General features: G+C 41.8%; 1 protein-coding gene across 2 annotated transcripts; it reads right to left on the bottom strand.

Annotated features, from left to right (window-relative positions):
- Positions 1–390: 390 nt before the first annotated feature.
- A1CF (APOBEC1 complementation factor) lies at positions 391–18,236 on the bottom strand. 2 transcript variants are annotated; one of them, XM_005153714.3, is made up of 11 exons: positions 18,138–18,236; positions 16,663–16,797; positions 16,344–16,474; positions 15,072–15,310; positions 12,301–12,465; positions 9,075–9,172; positions 7,920–8,190; positions 6,230–6,414; positions 3,842–3,978; positions 3,076–3,209; positions 391–706 (listed from the first exon to the last, which is right to left on the bottom strand). In XM_005153714.3, exons 1-11 carry the CDS (start codon positions 18,234–18,236, stop codon positions 555–557), a joined length of 1,746 nt encoding a protein of 581 aa, XP_005153771.1. In that variant the 3' UTR covers positions 391–554. The 2 variants fall into 2 exon arrangements, with proteins under 2 accessions (XP_005153771.1, XP_005153770.1); XM_005153713.1 differs by having other exon boundaries at positions 555–706; positions 6,230–6,438.
- Between the last annotated feature and the right edge of the window lie 336 nt (positions 18,237–18,572).

Raw genomic sequence — 18,572 nt, 5'->3', positions numbered from 1 at the left:
ACATCCCTGCAGCACTGGTGGCATGGGATGCTCAGAGGCACTAAGAGGTAAACTGGAAACTCCCAAATGGCCAAAGGGCAACCTTTCCTTTTACCCATTCCTCTGCCTGGCTTGAGAAATTTTGGGGTGAACGGAGAACTCCCGATGCACAGAGGGGCTTCCTGGAAACATCCCATCCTTCCACTGTCTCACGTCACAGTGTCCATGGGACTGTTTTCAGCACAGGTTGTTGCTTGTAAACACATACACAATGGATATATATATATATGTATGTATATGCACACATCTGAGAACCATTAATTTTCTGGGCTGAGATTTTGCTTTCTAAGATGAAAATCCGATTTAGAGTGATTTTTCTACCCCCCCCTTTTTTCTTTTCATCCTTTTCCCCCTAGTATCCTGTTATGAAACTAAAGAACTACTGAAACGAAATTCTGACTAAAATCTAACTTTAGGCAACAGATTAGTTTAAAATCATGAGGGTTTAAGAATTACCAGACTGAGATTTGTTTTCTGCCTGTGCTTAATTTAAGGGAATTTGATTAAAGACAGGATTAAAATGCTCCGTAACCATCACTGCGTGCAGCAACTGCGAAAGCAGGGTAGGCTTCGTAGGCTGTGTATGTTGCTAAATCTTGTCCCATAGTCACTGCTTGTTTGAGCTGAGTGGCTGTGACGGTCGCGGCTGCGTTAGCAATGGTATACCCTGTAGAGGAAAAGAGGGGAAAAGACGTTCAAAATTCACTATTGCCTGACAGTTTTTTGATGGGAAGATTTTGCTGTCAATGGGAGTGGCCTAAGGAGCAATGAGTTTGCTAATGGGAATATTCTAATTAAATGAACTAGGTCATTTCTGGCATGATTTTTCTTTATGTTAGCAGTAATAAAAAAGATAGAAAGTTAATGCATTTTTTTTCACCTATTTTCTGCTAAACACGCTGCTTTAAAAATTCAACTCTCTGTTAAATATTCTTTTCTTAGGCTCCAGTTATTTCTGAGCTAAGAAATATTCATCCTCCCATGCATGATGTGAGGAAGGCAAGAAAATGAAGTAATACAGGGGAAATCTGGCTAGTTTTCATAGCGAAAATATGTCTCTGATACCATTCATAGTCAAAATACATGCAGCTTAGAACAGCCACATTAGAAAGGAGGGAAACTCCCTCTACGCAGTATCAGGGAGAAAATATTTAGTAAACTGGACTTTTTTTTCTAATGGAAAATGTGGTTTCAACACTTCGAAACTTTCCCTGGGAAAATGTTAGCTTTGCTCATTCAAAGTGAATCACTGGGAAAACAAACATTGTTTGGGGTTGGTTTGTCTGGAAGCAGGGTAAAGCAGCTTGTTGACCAGACCACAATGTGATTTTTGTGACAGTATCAAGAATTAGGGTGAAGCCCAAATTTGGGAAGAGGAGCTGGGGTACCCATGGGCTCTGCTGGACCACATTCTACTGTCAAACTGTATCTCCCACTGACCAGCTGGGCAATGGGATGAACTCAAAGTCAGTCAGAGCCAAAGTCCTCTCAGTAGTGGGAATGGAGATATTGGGCAGCACTGAGGGCATGTTGCCTTCTTGAAGTGTTACTTTAGGGGAAAACGTGAGAAATTCGCTGTAATTTGAGTGTTGTGGCCACTTGAAATGTCTTTTTTGCATCAGAAAAACTCACCTTAACATTTTGACAGAGAAATGAGTAATCTGTCATTTCATAGAATCACAGAATGGTTTGGGTTGGAAGGGATCTTAAAGATCATGCGTGGGCAGGGACACCTTCCACTAGACTAGTTTTAAAGCATATCTGTCACCATCATAAGAGAAATGATGTGCTACCTGGCATGGTCTAAGCTGAGCAAGGGCTTCAGCAAGCCCTTGTCAAGGACCAGTGTGTGTTACAAGCAGAAACTTTAGTGTATGTCAATTTGTTGAGTTTCCAAGACAAATAAATAAGGGTGGATGAAAGAAAAAGGAGAGATTATAATTAAGCAGTAAGTGGAGACCGTATTCAATGAAGAACCCATTTGGTTTCCACGCTGCGGAAGCCTGAACAAACCCAGACAAATTGATTTTTCTGTGGCTTTTGCGGACTCCTGTGGCAGGAAGCCGGATAGTGGGGATTTTTGTTGCTTGCTTTTTTTTTAACCCATCCTTGAGACACTCCAAACAACTCAGTAGTACTGACTAACACACTCAGCATGTGCAGTTTGCCTTGAGCTGCTTCCACTACATCAGAAAAACTGTTGTGCTGAAGAGCACAGTAAATATAATGACTGTGTGAGCTGTATTTCTACTCCCAGCCTGTTTTCCATGACTTCCCAAGCTGTTTTTTTCAGTTGCAAGAGCTGTTTAGTATGAATTCCCCAAATGGAAAAAAATCCTTCCAGTGGGGGTGTGAGAACTAAGATCAGATCTTAACTTCCATGGTTGCATCATTCCTTTGGCTGGTGAAATCAAAAGTGTTGGTTCAAAAGGAGCTATGAGTGCTGGGAAAGGATGGATTGACCATGAATCAATCAAATGTACATCTTTACAGGGAGGAAGATCTACTCCATCCTAGGTGGCATCGGCAGGACTGAAACCAGCAGGTCCAGGGGAGGGACTTATCCCAGTTGTTGGACCAGGGACATCAGTTCTGGTTTCTGCATCCTGTCTGGGGCTTTCAGTTTAAGAGAGGCATTCACAAACTGGAAGGAGTGAGGGTACCTGCCTACATGGGATGGGGCCCTGAGTGGTGGGGCATCCCTGTCCTCGGACACTACTCCAACCAAGCAACCTGCAGTATCTGGGGCATTGATCTGAATGGTCAGTGGTGGATCAGAGACATTCACTCCAGTGCTTCCAGCCTGAGTTACTCCATGATATGTACACTGCAGTTTGGGTAGTCCTGAGATAAATTACTATATAGGCAATAAAGATGTCGTATGCATAAGTAACAAGCACGAGTCAAGGCCGAGGCATGTGGGGAAACACAACATTGTCCTCAGTGGCCCAAACCAGGTTCGTTTTCAACACTCACAAGAAAGCAGCAGGAAAAATAATATTCTGGGATACCTTTGCTTTACAGAACTTCCCATACCTGGAAATGGTGGTGCTGCAGAAGGCACTTCTGCTCCCTCCATGGGAATCCCCAGTGTCTGAAGGGTGTATTCTGCTGCGTAGGTTTTGGCTTCATCAACATAGGCACTGAGCTTGGGCGGTGTGAAGGGATGTCTGTGAGTACAGCAAAATGTTAGTTTGTTTTTTTTTTTCTCTAGGACTTTCCCACAAGATGTTTTGATCCACTCATGGCATCCCACATATCAAATGGCAACATTATTTTACTATGCTGATGCATTAACAAAAGTACTCTCCTTGTAGCAGTCCTGTTTTTTTTCCTGGGTTTATCAGCCTTGGGTCTCATTATGGATATGAAATCCTTTCAGAGCATATTGTGTATTTTCAGTCCAAAAGAAAACCTGTTGAGGTCTGGGCTTTTCTTTAAAATGCACAGCAAACAATGTTACAGATCAGAAATGTTTAGAATCATATTTGGAGCCAAATTATCAACATGTTCCTTCAAGCTGCTTTCTTTTTCCAACAAGAGCTATCATATGCTTGTTTTTTGTATTAAAAAGTGCACTTTCTTTTTTATTATTATTTCTGGCTTTCTGTAATCTTTGCACCATCAGATAGAGAACACCAACCCTGGCATATATCACTATGAGTCTATTTAGTTTGTGGATGTTTTTCTCCCTAATGCATATATAAAAAAAGGAAATGAAGACTTGTGCAATTGTATTTTGAGGAGAGATTATAGACAAAATGTCATCCTAAAACCCAGGAAACCTCAGATAGTTACATACATGGTGGGGTTTTGGCTGGCAAGGGCAGGGATGGTGATTTTGTATAGGAAGAGCTGTCTTTGGTCTTGGCCGATTGCGGAGTGGAGCTGATAAACAGGCTGTCCCCAGTTGTTTTTGTGGCAGATTTCTTCCAAGATCTAGAATGGAGAAAAGGGATTTTTTCTCAGGTTAATTGCTGTGCAGTAGCCTTCTCATCGAGCTCCAGCCCCTATGCTGATCACCTTCCTTCCCCACAAAGGGTTTTCAGGGGTGTTGTAGTGACTTCCTCAATGGTTTAGGAAAAAAATACAAAATAAATGGCAGACAGGATATTTTTACATTCATCTTGCAGTATAAAATTCATCTAAATGTTTAATATTTTATACATTTTTGTCCTTTTGCTGATTAGCTGGTTTATTCTGTTATTGGCTTGGTTTTCTTTGAATTCTCCCCAGTAACTCTATCTGTGTACTTCTGTTTAATAGTACTGAAAAAACAGGGTTGCATTCATCTTCACTGCTCTGTTGCCCCCCTGGTTTAGTGGGTTACAGAGCATGAAAAGCCCAAACAGTTGGGGGCTTTTGTGGTTCTTTCTTTAAATGAAAAAAAAATCAACAAGAAAACAAATAAAGGAGAAAGAATAAAAGAAAAAATTATAAGGGCTGTGTTTTCATCCAAGTAATTATACTGGCTTCAGTAATTCATTTCTGCTTTGAGTTTGAAAAAGAAATGCTGAACCATGTTGCCTTTAGCCTTAGCACAGCTTATTCTATGGTAATTGGGAATCACTGTCTGGAAACACTCTTGCTTTGGCTTTGTATTTCTTTTTTAACCCTCCGGGCACATGCTGTCCCAAATGGGTTTGAGCACAGAACGGTATTCCTGTGTCTTCCTGTGAGTGATGCTCAAACCAGTTATTTTTTTCAAGCAGCTCCACCAGACCTGACACTTAGCTGAGATGTTGTGTTTGGGGCTGCGACATAGGCCATGGTGCCAGCTGAGTCAGATCAGAGACCCTGGGTACCTCCAGCCCGGGTCTTTCTGTGGTCTACCCTATTTAAAATTTACACTTAATTTTGTTTAAAATAAAAATGTTAAATTTAAATGTCAGCGCTGTTTTTAATTTCATAATTGTAGCTCCAACTGAAGTTTAGCACTTTGTAGTATAAGTAAACTAGTTCATTATGTTTCTTGACTATGGCAACAACTGTACCCTGCTGTCCCAACACCTTTATATGGACGTTGTATTTATACTGTAATGTCAACATTTAAATCATCAGTAAGGCAGATCTACCTATTAACGCCAAGCATCTCATATAGGAGGCAGGAATAAAACCTATCATTCAAAGATGCCGTTGAAACGATCTTAGTGCAGCAGATGGGAGAGGTTGACCAAGTTGACAGATAATAATGAGGCTGTCCAATTAATGAGGCTGTTGTGAAGCCAGCTGTAGCTGTATAAGACCTGCTGTTGTGAAATAGTAGCAGTGGAGGATTAGATAGCTCAGCAACTGGGAAAATGTGCCCCAAGAAACTAGTGTTGCAAGTGCCTGTTGCTGTTACTGCACTATTTTAAATAGACCCAGTGGGAGTTTTCATGTATAGGAAGAGATAAAAATGATTTTCACCTGCCCTTAGGCAGTGCAGCACCACTACGGCTCTTTCAGCCCTCATATGCTGACAGAGTAAGGGAACTGAAATTTTGCAGGGTGGAGAGAAACATTCCCCATTTTTCTGAGAGAGAAAGGGATGTTTTCATTGACTTTGACAAACCAAATGCTGTGGCAATTAAAGTGTTAATAGGCAAAGATACGTTTCAAAATTCAGGGTGAGGTTAGTTTCTCTTGTTGCTTTGAATGATGTAAGGGGGATTTTGTTCTGGTTTTGTTTTCTTCAGCCCTCATCCATCCATCTGGATGCCAGCCCTGCACACACAACCACATCAAAAGTCTCCTTGAGCAAGCAGAGTATTTGCCCTGGGCTGGGTTGTTCAGGCAGTCAACATCTCTTTCCCCATAAATGATCTTAGGACATACATTATTTTTCTATATATGCACATTTGTTCTTTGGTGAAGCTCCAAGAAGTGCATCTTGTTTATCAAACCCATTTTATGTGAGAATTTCTTTACCCTCAGTGCTTTTATGGAGCAACAGCCATAGTTGAATTTCATCTTACAGCTGTGGGTATTAATGAAAACTCTCCTCTAAGGGAGAAGGAACACTGCTCTCCAGTGAGGTGGGTGGGTATTTCAGGACATATCTAGTTGTATTTTACCTTTTTAATGATGCAAGAATTGATTTAGTTATTGGTCCCCAGTGCAGATTCAAGCAGGGAGACATTTTCCCAAAGGCATTCTGGGCAAAGACAACCTCTGGCTGGGATATTGACACCCTTTTTTGTGCACGTACCTGAGGAGCAAGTTTGATCCCTTGGGGCTTTAACGTGACATGGTTCATTGGTGTGAGCTCCATTCCTGGCAAGAGGTCGTAGAGTTTATCCTCTCCCCTCTTTTCTCCTTTGAGCTGGTATCCGCGCCCCAGGCCCGCGTACGCCAGGTAGCCTCGACCTCCCAGTCCTCTAACTCCCGCAGCCCCTACAGGTACATTCATGTAAATTTCTAGGAATGTAAGAAGGCATTAAACTGAATCAAATTGCGGGAAAAATTGCCCTGATTCTTGCTGAAATGGAAAAGTTAGCCCCACTTGCTAAGTTTGGGAAGTGATGGGCAGGAGACCCCCATAGCCTGCTGATGGAATAACCCAGGCTTAACATTTACACCCTTTCTTTTTGGGCTTGTCTGCTTGGGCAAGTTAGGGTTTCTTTGTAGTGAGGGCCCTGATTCTTTCTGACCCAGTTTCCATCTTCTCTGTTAAGTTTTGATTTTCTGACACCTTTCTATTCAGATTTGTAGCTGAAAGGCAGAGAGAGGACAGTTGTTACCACTTGCTACACCCAGTATAATTTCACTTACTTGAAGAATTCAGAGTTTATACAATCCTAGCTGATATTAACCAAAATCCTTCCCCCCCCCCCCCCCCCCCCATCATCCCTTCATTACACTCCTGTTTTTCCTAGAGGAGCTATACTTGGTAGTGTGTGGAGGCTCTAAGAGAGAACTGGTGGGCTATCATATCTGCACCTTTCCCAGTGCAACTTTCACAGAAGCTGGTTTCACCTGTGCGGGCAAAAACATGGGAGGCAGCATGCTCCCCTGTCCCCTTCCTTTGTAAGCAAGAAAAACTACTGGCACAGTCCTTTCCAACCCTACTGGAGTGTCATGTGGGGTTCCAGGCTGCCATGAGACCAGCCCATTGGCCTGTGGACACAAGCTGACTGTCACAGGCATCATCTCTGAAAGGAAGATCAAATGGGCAGATTTATTTATTCTAGCCCCCAAGCTTACTTCTCCACTTACCAAATGACTCCTACAATTACATTTGATTTGGGGGTACCAAAGTGTGAGGATTTGATTTGGTCTCATGTGCTGTTGCTCAAGATCAAAGGCAGAGCCCCAGCAGCTTTCAGAAATACTCTGTTTTCACAGGCTGCTTATTATTAGGTTAATGATCGCCCTAAAAAGAAGTCCATCTCCCAGAGCACATGATGAATGGCTTTCTTGATTTCAGTGCTTGTTCCCTACTCTGCATCAGGACAATGTGATCTCCTTGGAAGGGTTTTGGGTCAGAAAACACCAGGACTGGTAAAACTTTCCCTGTGACCTTCAAAGCAAAGAGGAAGCAGCAGAGAGCTGTGTTGGTGGCAGGTTACAGACTCTGCTCTGAAGGGGAGAAAGGAAAATTAGTTTGTTTGGTCTTCCCTGCTGGGGCAAAACCAGGAGGATTTGTAGTTTATTTTCACTGGATCGAGGGCAACCTGGAGACTCTTTCAGGCTTGCTCCAGGAAAATGTTTATTTTCTTCAATCCCCGCTTAGTCTACTGGACGATCACCACACCTTTGGGAAGGACAGAGCCCCAAAACTGTGCTCTGAAAGGGGTCCAGCATCCAGGTCAAAGCCAACCCCCTCAACAGGAGTCTAGGGAGCAGCTACCCAAGTCCCCGAGGAGATATTTTGCTAGAGCTGAGTATACGGGAGTTACCTCGAATGGATGGGGGCCGGATGATGCTCCTGTTGCTGAGCCCCTTGGTGGTGGGGAAGTGAAGGTTGGGGATAGCTGCATAGGCTTGGGGTGCGTAGAAAACTGGGGCACCCAGGTAGGCGGTGGCAGGGTCGTACACGTGTCCAAAGGTGTAGGTGTATTCTCCTTGTAGCATGGTGCCTCTGCCGCCTGTGCCCCGGGTGTATCTGACATAGCTGTCTTTGTCAACAGGTTTGGCTAACGTCACCTCAATTGGGGACCCATCCACCACCTTCATGCCGGGAGAAGCACAAGTGTAAGTCTCCAAAGTGTACAGGGGTTATCCTGCCTAGGGAGGCAGTTTCCCTGTATGGTTTGCTAATGGGACTGGAAGATGGAGAAAACTATCCAAAAAAGCAAAAATCTCCCTCCCATGGTTGGAAGAAGGCTCTGTCTGGGTAAGCTTAATATGTTGAGAAAACCCAGCCCTGACCCCAGCCAGGAAAGGTTCTTTAACTGAATTAGCACAGTTATGAAGCCTTTCAAAAGGCTTCACTTCTCTGCAAAGTAGCATGTCAGTCACTGAGATTGTATGTGCTCCTATGGAGAATAGCAGTAGCAGTAAAAATAGGAGCAGGGTTAACACTTCTTTGGGAACAGCTTTTGCATTAGTGTGCCATGAATTACATGCAGTGCAAAAACTACTAAATACAGCAATCCTCTTGCAAATCCACATCTGAATTTGGAGCAGATGTTTTGGGTTGACCTTGTTTGTCCCACTTTGCCATTCACATGCTGTCCTGGGAGTGTTTGTGTTGGCAGACATGGAACAAGGATGTGAGTGCATGCCAAAGGATCCCATCACCCCTCGTTTGCAAATCCTTGTTTTTGCTTTGCTCTGCTTTTTGTTTTTCTTTTTTTTCCAAGCAGTGAACTACAATCTGAGCTGGGCAAACATTTAGCAAAAATGCAAGATGTAAGAAGCCAAAACGAACAGTTTGTGTACATCAGAGCTGCTGAAAAATGGATTCAAGCGTATAAAGGCAGCCTGCAAAGAGAAAATAGTGCTAACATCTTCAGGATGTTTTTGTGGATAATAAACCAGTCAGGTTTGTTTCAACTGTGTATAATAAACTGCTCATAAACCCCACAAATTAGCATTTACAGCAGCTTTACCTTCCCATTCAAGGCTTTCATAGCTTCCACCGCATGCTCTCTTTTGTTGAAGTGCACAAAGGCGTAGTCTCTAATTTTCTTTACTCTCTCTACAGCACCTGCAGAAAATGTCAGAATATCAGCTGGAAACGGGTATCGGGTGGAAAATACAGATCTGGAACAGCAACTGTGATGAGTTAGGAGTCCTTCAGCAAATGGTAACCAAGGGTAAGAGAACAAGAGGACAGTGTCTTCTTACCTCTAAGGTTGTATTTGCCATGGTAAAAGTAAATATATAATGGTTACAGTATTTCAAGGCAAAATAGAAGTAGTCTTTGTCAGACACCAATAAATTCCCAATTAAACTGGAGTATTTTTTTCCAAAAATGCTCTATTTGATGTTAATTTTGGTCTTGTGTCCCCCTTCTGTGACAAACTAGATGGCTGAGCAGGACATGCAACAGCACAGGATTTTGTGAGCTACAGGTAATATCACCATATTATCACTACCTCCATGGTTTTGTTGGTGCATTGTGCATAGTAGTTATAGGCAGCTCTGCCATAAAACAAGGAGGCTTTTAAGCATCTACTCAGGATATTCAGCGAGAATGAGCACCCAGTCCTAACTGGGAAAGAGCAGCCCCGATCATATGGATTGGCTGGGATTGATTGAGTCCCAGGGCTGGCCCTAAAAAACAGCCTTTGCCATGTGAAAGGGGCATCCCTTGGACAGGGCCCCTGGTGGTGGGGGATCCACCTCCTCAGAGTTATCTTGATTTGCCTGGACACAGTCTAAATCAGCCTACTGCACCTGTGATGTCGGCCCTGCAGGGAGTGGGATTGGGCTGGAGACACCCACCCTGGGGTCTTCAGCCTGATTCTTTCTTATACTTCTATGATTATTCAAAATAATTCAGGTGTAAATGGTTTCTTATTCTCTTCTATATCCACCCTCTACAGCTTTCCATTGTCAGCTGCTCTGCTCCTAAGAATTTCTCATCACTGAGATATACAACACTAATAAGTTTGTCTTCAGAATAACCACACTAGTCCTATTCCCCATGGTCACAAGCTTTAGATGTCTGCTTTTTCTAATTGTTCATCTTCCCTGCTCCTATTAGTTGGGAAGCACACTCACCCAAACCAGCCACCAAAACTGTAACACCCAAATATATACTTTGGATATATGGCTAAGGGATGCTGAATGACTCTTCTGTTGTCTTCTTACACTTTAAAGCTGAACAGGTGCACATGGAAATGTCATATTGCTGCATAAAGCACTTACTTAAATAACTGAAGGAGAAGATACATTTCTTTGGAGTTCAGGGGGAGTCATTAGGGGCTCCAGTGGGCTAAATGAAGCTTGTTCCAGCCTATAACCTGATCAGCTTGCACATCTTTGAAACGACACCAGAACAGTAAGCAGCACTTCATTTCCTTCTGGGATTAGGTAGTGATTTTCTAAGCCTGAAGTTATGGGAATTATATGCTGATGCCTTGTTTACAAGGCAAGGCTTTAATGAACTCTCTGTGTTTTGAAAATCCCCTTTTTGCCTCCTTGGGAGAGCCCAGTGTTACCAATCCTCTCCTGAGCCAAAAATCTTGCTCTTCCCTGCTTCTGCCTCTGCTAGGGCAAAGCAATGTGTTGTTATCAGAACAGCTTCTTAATGCCTTGGATCAAATGCACACTTCAGGCAAGTGCTACTGAAATGTAGCACAATGAATAAGGCAGATAACCAGCATGCGGAAATGAATCTTTTCAGATCCTTGCTAACTTTTTTGATTGTAATCTCATTGTGACTTAAATTGCATTTCTTTCTCCAAAACTCAGGTTTTGCTGCTCTGATGCACATTTGTTTGAATGCATGACACAGCTTTAAAAAAAGGCATCCCTCATTTTATCCACAATGAAGTTCTCTGTTTAAAAAATAAAATTAATTTCCAGCATGAGAAGTGAAATGATAAAGTGAAAATTAAAGATGATGCAGATCTTCTATTGTTGTATTAGAAGACTTGTCTTAGGAGCAAAGCAGATGACTGCTACAAAAGTATCAAAGGGGCATAAAATGTGTTTCTGGGGAGTGTGAGCAGTTCAGTGTTCAGGACCAAAACTGGGCAAATAAAAGAAGTAAACAGTTAAGATCATGTCAGGATACATATTTAACTCCTGGGTAAAATGGGATCTCAAACTGCTTGATGGTGGGTGACATGGTCTAGTGTGAGGTGTCCCTGCACATGACAGTGGGGTTGGAACGAGATGATCTTAAGGTCCTTTCCAACTCTAACTATTCTATGATTCTGTGATTCTATGGTGATTAAAAGTATTAGCCAGAAATGTCAGAAGGACAGAAGAGACACATAAGGAAACCCCATAAAGACTCTTGTTTGCAGCCTAGTACAGAAAAAGAAATGTATAGTGCAGAAATGAACAGTTAATAAAGGAAAAATGAAACTCTGTGGTGTATTTTAAAATAATAATAGAAAGTAGTTAACGGGAATGAGATGAAAGGCAATTTCATGTTGCCAAGTATAAGTTACTAATGCCTAATGGACTGTGTGGCCTGGAGAGATGCAGAAATAGGTTATTTTTACATTGTTGTTTTGGGGTGTAATTTCCTAAAGTTGGAGCAACTCAGACATAAAATCTCCCTTGAAAGCAGCAGGATGTTTATTTCCAGCTTTTTGAAAATTCTCACCCTAAGTGTATGCAAGTGTACATAATATATGCCACGAAGGATTATTGTCAAATTCTGCATTAAATGATAAGCACCAGTTATTAAAAAGATCACAGAAGAATGTGTGGGGTTTTGTATGAAAATGATAGAATTCAGAATTTATATAGGTTAGATAAAACACATTTGTATTTCTGTCATCATCCTTTGCTAAAGAAGAATGCTGAAATCACCAAGCTGTTTCGCCAGCTCTCTAAGAATGACTGAAATGATTCAAAATCTTCTTTTTTTGTGATGCTAGTAACCCCATGCAGCATTCTGAATCTCTTCCAGTTACCAATCATCCTAAAAAGGTTAGTAGTGTTGTTAGCTGGAAATTAGGCAGCCCTTAATGGGATGACATGATGCACAAGTTGGGAGGGAGCCTTCAGCATAATGACTATTTTTGTGGCATTACACATGACCACCTTATAGCAGAAAATGAGCCATTTTTATCTCTCCCTTTGACATTTTATGAATGGAGATATATTTCCATTTGCAGTAGCAGTACTTATTTAATGTCAGTGGGTTTCTACCTGGTTTGATGTTGTTGAACTCCTTTTCTATGGTCTCTTCAGTGGTTGAGAGCATGAGGTTCCTCACATATAGAATTTTTACAGATGACATGGTGTCTTCATCCACCTCCACTTCAGGTTCTGCCCAGTCAACTGCAATAGGGTGTCCCCACAACTGGATCCTTCCTTTGAAGGAATTAGTACAGTCAGTGTCAAACAGGCTTTGGTTCCTTTTACTTCTGCTCAAAGACTAATTTAACATGCAGTATGAACAACAGAATAAGCCAGTTTTGCAGACAGGACCAAAAGAAGCCTTTCTAGCTCAAAGCATGGCTGCTTCTTTAACTCATTTCCAACAGCAGATGGTCACACTTTGAGCATGTTCCCACTAATAACTATATGCCTACAGAAATGCAGCATCCAGAATTAAAGAAGTGAAAATATTGTGTAATTCACTAACATCCATGTTCCCTGGAGTGCTCTCTAAAGGAAAATATTTGAATGAACTTAGAAAAACCCCTCTTGTCTGCAAAAGTTTAATTCCCTAGATAACAGGAAAGGAATCCAGTAGTCTCAGCTGGGTGAAATGACATTGGAGAAACAAGGGTGTCTCTGTGTGCAAATATTTGAAGTCATGTGCTCCCTGCTGGGTGAAGCTGCGGCAGAAGTAGTATAAGGGAGAGACTCAGACAGTAGCAAGGCATAAAATCGGTGTGGGTGTGTCTTAGCAGCATGGTAAGTGCTAGATATTCTTTCCAGATAATTAAGCAAATCTGCCCCAAAGAGTAAGTGGGTCTTTCTGTGCTTTTTTATTTTCTTTCTTTTTTTCTCTCTGATCTTTTATGCCAAAACCTGGAAGAAACCTGGGAATGCCTATGCTGGTACAGGGAAAAATGTAATCCTGCAAAATATTTCTTGAGAGATGTAAAAAGACATCCAATCTTGCATCTCTGCTTGGATAACCCATTTGAGATGGGATTTTTTTCTCAAAATAGGGAAAATTAGAGGGTGAGGATTAGAAGGTGAGACCTGTTTTTCTATGTTTGAAGTGAAAATTATCAAACTAAATGGAGAGAGGCTGCTCCCTGCTAAGAAGGCTCATGAACAAATTGCAATTTGTGGAACCAAGTTGGACTGATGTTCAGCTTTCAACACTGCTCAATCTGACTTGCGCTGTTAATGACCAGAAATGGAGAGAGAGCTGCTAATGGCAGCCAGGTGAAATGAAAAGCCATGTGCCCCTTTCTGAACTGCCATTTTCTGTTCAATAATGGAAATAATGACCTGGTTGACTTGCAGCAATGAGCTAGTGCCTGCACTAGCTTCTTGCTAAAACCCAGTCTTCCTCCACCCTCTTGTTTAACCGGGAGACAGGACAAGTTTTCATCAAAAACATCTTCCTTTTTGAGCATTTCTGTCTCTTCTACAAAGAGCACTTAAAGAGCAATGAGCTCAGAGTAAAGGAAGCATCTTGATAATGATATTCAACCTCACAATCATCCAATGCATCGGCTGGAAACACATTTGGTTTTGGCTTGAAACTTCTTTCAAGTTCCTCCTGTATGTTTGCAATGTCAGAAGACTCTGGCTCCAGCTCAGGCCTTTGAAATTCCCCAAAATGTTTACTGACATGTCCCTAAATTGGAAATCACAAGCACATTGCACATCTCTGTTCAGTGCTACGTGCTTATTCCATCTGTCTCACTGTCTTTGCTCAGAGTTTCAAGTGCTCTGCTCCTCCATCAAGGCTGTCATCAGCAGCTGTGGCTGTGCCCGTGCCTGCCTTCATTCTCGATATAGAAACTATGGAAAAGTTATCTTGAAGCACAAACCAGCCGAATGTTTTCTGTAATCAAGGAGATGCTAAACTGATGCAAAAAACACAGAGTAAAAGGAAAAATAGTCAGTGTGAGATATCCCACAATAGCTAAGCATATTCAGTGCTCACGGGCATGCTCAGTTTCTTCCAATAAGAAAAAAAGATTAACATCACTCAGGAGGTTTTACAGGCTGTTGTATAGAAATAATGAAATAAGGTTGGTTGGTTATGAACAAGTCTCAAAACAGAAAACAGGACGTTTGTTGTGTTTTTTCATCAACAGCTGATCAGGGTTTGACAAAGTAGTGCAGGAGTTGCCAAACTTAAGAAAGCATGAGAAAATTGGTGAAATCACTGCAAATGCACTTCAGGTTAAGTGACTCCTTCTAACACCTGCCAAACCTCTCTGCTTCACTTTGAATGTTCCCCAGCTCTAAATTGCACATACTTATTCTTTATACTGTTTAAATCCTAAAGCAATTCCTCATTTGAAGTTTTCTTCCACATGAAAATATCCATTTTCAGGAACATCCTCAATATGTTCCCAAGACTGAATATGTTTTTGGGTGCTTCCCACAGTGGTTCTCTCGGAGAGGCTATAACTTAGTCTATATTTTGTATATAACCCAAGACAGCTACAGGATAATGCACATTCTACAACAGAGCTGTATGGGTACACACAGCTAAATCCATTTTTAAAAAACCCAAGCTCCTAAATAAAGAGCATGGATAATGAGCATGGTGCTATATCAGGATTTGTAGTGAATGGCTCACACTGCCCTCCAGAGCCAAGGTGACAGACAGCCGTGGTGTACTGGGCTCCCTCCTTGCTCTGTCTCTAGCAGCTGAAAGGAGAAAACCCAGTAGTGTTCCTTGGGTACCTGGGTCTTCTGGAGACTTCAGTCTCACTTCAGTGCAATATATACATAGGTGATCCCTGATGTGAAGCCATCCCCTCACCATCTGTACTAACCTGGCAGCAATTTTCTCCTGGCCATGGCTGCTGCCCGATGGCTCTCATATTCCACAAAAGCAAAGCCCCGGTTTTTGGTTTTATCAGCCGCACTAGGGTAGACAATGACGTCCACGACTCCATCTGTGACTTTCTTCATTTCTGCTAAAATTTCCTCCCTCTTCTTGGTTTTGGGGATCCCTCCCACAAACAGGCGGCAGTTGTCCACACTGGCACAGACTCCGAGTAGACGCCCGTTCCTGAGTATAAACAACATTGCTGATTTGTCAGGAGTCAGGATCAGTTCTCAAAGAGAAGAAAAAAAGAAAATAACCCCATCTTGTCCCAAAACACAAGGTCAAACAGAAGGCTGCCTACTTTTGTGGAATATGTTGCTCAGGATATTCAGGTAGTCTTGCTCAGTGCAAAAGCTAATGTAGAGGCTGCCACTGTGATAAATTTGAAGGCAGCACAGTAGAACTTTCCTTACATCCACTTTCCATGGTCCAAGCATTTCTTGCAGATCTTAAGAAGTTTAAAACTTCTTTAGAGGAATCTTTGGAACAAGGGAAGTAAGCAGAGGAAGCAGATGAAGCCTATTCTTTAAGACCATCCAGCCTCTGATACAAATCATGTTTTCACCCCCACTGTGTGCCTTGTGACCTGCTCATACTTAGGGTTGTTGGTAAAGCAATTCACAACCCATTTTCCTTTATAAAAATAAAGCGAAAGCTATAAAATTGCCAGAATGGTTTATCTTTAAATGTTTTTAGGCAAAAGCATCTACTAATCATATTTTGAACTGGAAAAAATACTCATTAAATGTGGTTGAAATCAAACCAAAACATATTGATGGGCCCATATGTTGTTGATTTCTGGGTGTTTTGTTCTCAAATTTTAGTGACAAATATGAGAGCTTTTTCTGTTCCTATTGGGAAATGTCATTAGTTTGCCAATTGGTTTCCATCCTATTTCACCATTTTTTGTTATCAGTCTGTCTCCCAGAACATATCTGCAGTATAGGTTGTGAGGGAGAGTATGAATAGGAATAAAATCAACAAAAAACAGCCCAAAAGGGAACATGAAGTAAACAGCAATGGTTAGGTGAAAGTTAATTTGATCCAAAGCAAAATATTTTTTCCAATGTCTTGATCTCTTTTTTTTTTATTTCTTCATAAAGTGTAGGTATTTAAATAATCTTCCTCTGGGCTGCAAGGGAAAATATGCCTTACATAGCAAAATAGATTAATACATATGATTTAAAGTCAATGTGAAGGTTTTTCCCATGCTTACCTAATTTCATAATTATTGAGTTGTTTTATTGCACTCTTCGCCTCCTGTTTATTTGAGAAGGTCACAAAGGCATAGCCCCTGTTGTTGCCATTAAAGTCCATCATCATTCTCATTTCATAGATTTTGCCAATCTGCAAATAGCAAGATAAAGGTTTGTTAGCAAGAGGGGAGGTGTTTAAGCAAGACGGGGTGCTTCCTTGGCTGTATGATACCAAAGCTCCACTGAGTAGTCTGGGCCAAATCATCTCCAGTTTAGCCTTGAAATGCAGGTTTGATCATTACTAACTGCTGCAATACAGCTACTGGCCATAAGTCTTACTTTTTCACATAGTGGTATAAGTTCATCCTCAAAGAGGTCTCGGGGCAGTTTCCCAATGAAGATCTCACATCCCCTCTCTGGTGGAGGGCCATCCCAGCCAGGAGGTGGGCCTCCGTATTTCCTCTGCCCATTTTCCTGCCATGAAGAAAAAAAAAAGAACGATTAAGATATAGATTTTTAAATATAGATGTAATCAGCCCCTTCCCAGGGAATGATGGTTTAGACATGCTCTGTTACCGGTGGGCTGGAGGCAGATGTCCTCTTTCCCTTCAAGGAGTGACTCCTTACAAACACAATAAAGATAATGTAGCGTGCATTGGTGCCCCACTGCCATATCTGTACTGAAAGGCTTTGTTAACCCAGTTGGTATGTTGGTGATGTACTAGAGAAAGGCCTAGTTTGTACGAGCTGAGTTTTGCTAAGGTATATGCATCAATGTATGCTCTGCAATTGCTACTTGTCCAAGGCAGTGACAGTCAAATACCTCCTTAGGAAATGTAGGTTTTCTTGGCTATGGGAGGTGAATCTCTGTGTCCTGTGTGTTAGTTGTGGACTGCTATAAATGAAAGTATGAAAAACTGAAGATAAAGAAAGCCACAGTAAATACAAGATACAGAGAAGTTGGTTATCTTCTGAGTCAGGTACAACAGAAAGGACAACAAACCCAGCTGCTGGCTTCATCCTGGGATGCACAGAGAATTAAGGGCTATAGGAAAATGCTTTTTCCCAGGAGTCTCAGTTTTTGCTTTGGGCTGTTGTGCCCTCTTGTGCTATGCAAAGCAAGACAAAGTTCAAAGCAGTCACCTGCCTAATATTCAGTGTTTTCAGTAACTTCTTCCATGATGCAAAATTGGTCATATCAGTGTCCAACACTCTTGAAAAATTAGCTTGTTTTTGTCATGCTGAGAAAGATTTCTTTGGATGGCTTTTGAAGGGCATGCCTACTCTTAACCACCCTAACCAGGGGAGGCTTTGCACTTGGAGACCTTGAAGACTAAACTGGGAGCAAACCTTTGGTGTTTGGGCAGGTGAGGCCTCTGCCTGCCTCACATGCACATGTACATGAAGGCAGATCTGGTAGTGAGGTGTTGAACTTCTACAACCAACTCTGGACCTACTCCTTCCTGAAACTTTGTTCAGTGTGTTTTCTTTGCTCTGCTACCACTGCAGCCATGGCTTTAAGACAGCAATCCCAATCTTTCCCAATGCTTAGCAGTGCTCAGGGGAGGTTTTTTACTACCCTTATTGTAATTTGGCATCTGACAAAGAATTCATGGAGGAATAAGATCCTGCTTCATAGAAGGTAGCATCTACTTCTTGTAGCTACGTGAAGCAGATATGTTAGAGAAAAACGGAAAGAATGTGTAAGGAGTACTTCATGTGTACAGATTCACTGCTCAAGCCCCTGATGCAATGAATCACTTCAGGATGAAGCCAGACACTGCACACAAAAGGACACGATAGTGAGTTCCTACCTGGATCAAATTATATCCTGTTCGCTGAATTAATGCACGGAGAGCAGCTTCTTTCTGTGTGCCGGTCAATCCATCCCCGGATTTGTGATTTGATTCCATTGTGAATGATTATCAGCAAAAAATCAGGTTAATTAGGGGTGCTCACTGCAATCAAATTTAAGATAAATTAAATAAATTAATACCACTACAAGGAGAAAGTCCAGCCTCCTGAGAAAGTTAACAGGGTAATTCTTCCTGCATCAGTTATTTTGAGATGAAGACAAATGAAAACATCACAGACCATGGAAACAGCAAAAATATCTGCCTCATGTTGCATGAAAATAAATAGCATTTAAACCTGCCGTCAGATTTTAGACAGCACTTCAGTGAGATGCAGAGGGATATTGTAACATATCAGTGTATGTGTCTTAGGAGGGAAACATGTAAGATGCCTTA

The sequence above is a fragment of the Melopsittacus undulatus genome, chromosome 4 (assembly GCF_012275295.1).
Source record: "Melopsittacus undulatus isolate bMelUnd1 chromosome 4, bMelUnd1.mat.Z, whole genome shotgun sequence".
Taxonomy (NCBI): domain Eukaryota; kingdom Metazoa; phylum Chordata; class Aves; order Psittaciformes; family Psittaculidae; genus Melopsittacus; species Melopsittacus undulatus.
This window is presented reverse-complemented; position numbering and strand designations above follow the sequence as displayed.

Bases quoted from the DNA above. Each gene is read 5' to 3' on its own strand.
- A1CF (XM_005153713.1), bottom strand. From the start codon at position 18,236: ATGGAATCAAATCACAAATCCGGGGATGGATTGACCGGCACACAGAAA. The intron at 16,798-18,137 runs GTAGGAACTCAC...TCTTCATGGCAG, and splicing joins CAGGATATAATTTGATCCAG to GAAAATGGGCAGAGGAAATA. The intron at 8,191-9,074 runs GTAAAGCTGCTG...CCCGGCATGAAG, and splicing joins TGAAAGCCTTGAATGGGAAG to GTGGTGGATGGGTCCCCAAT.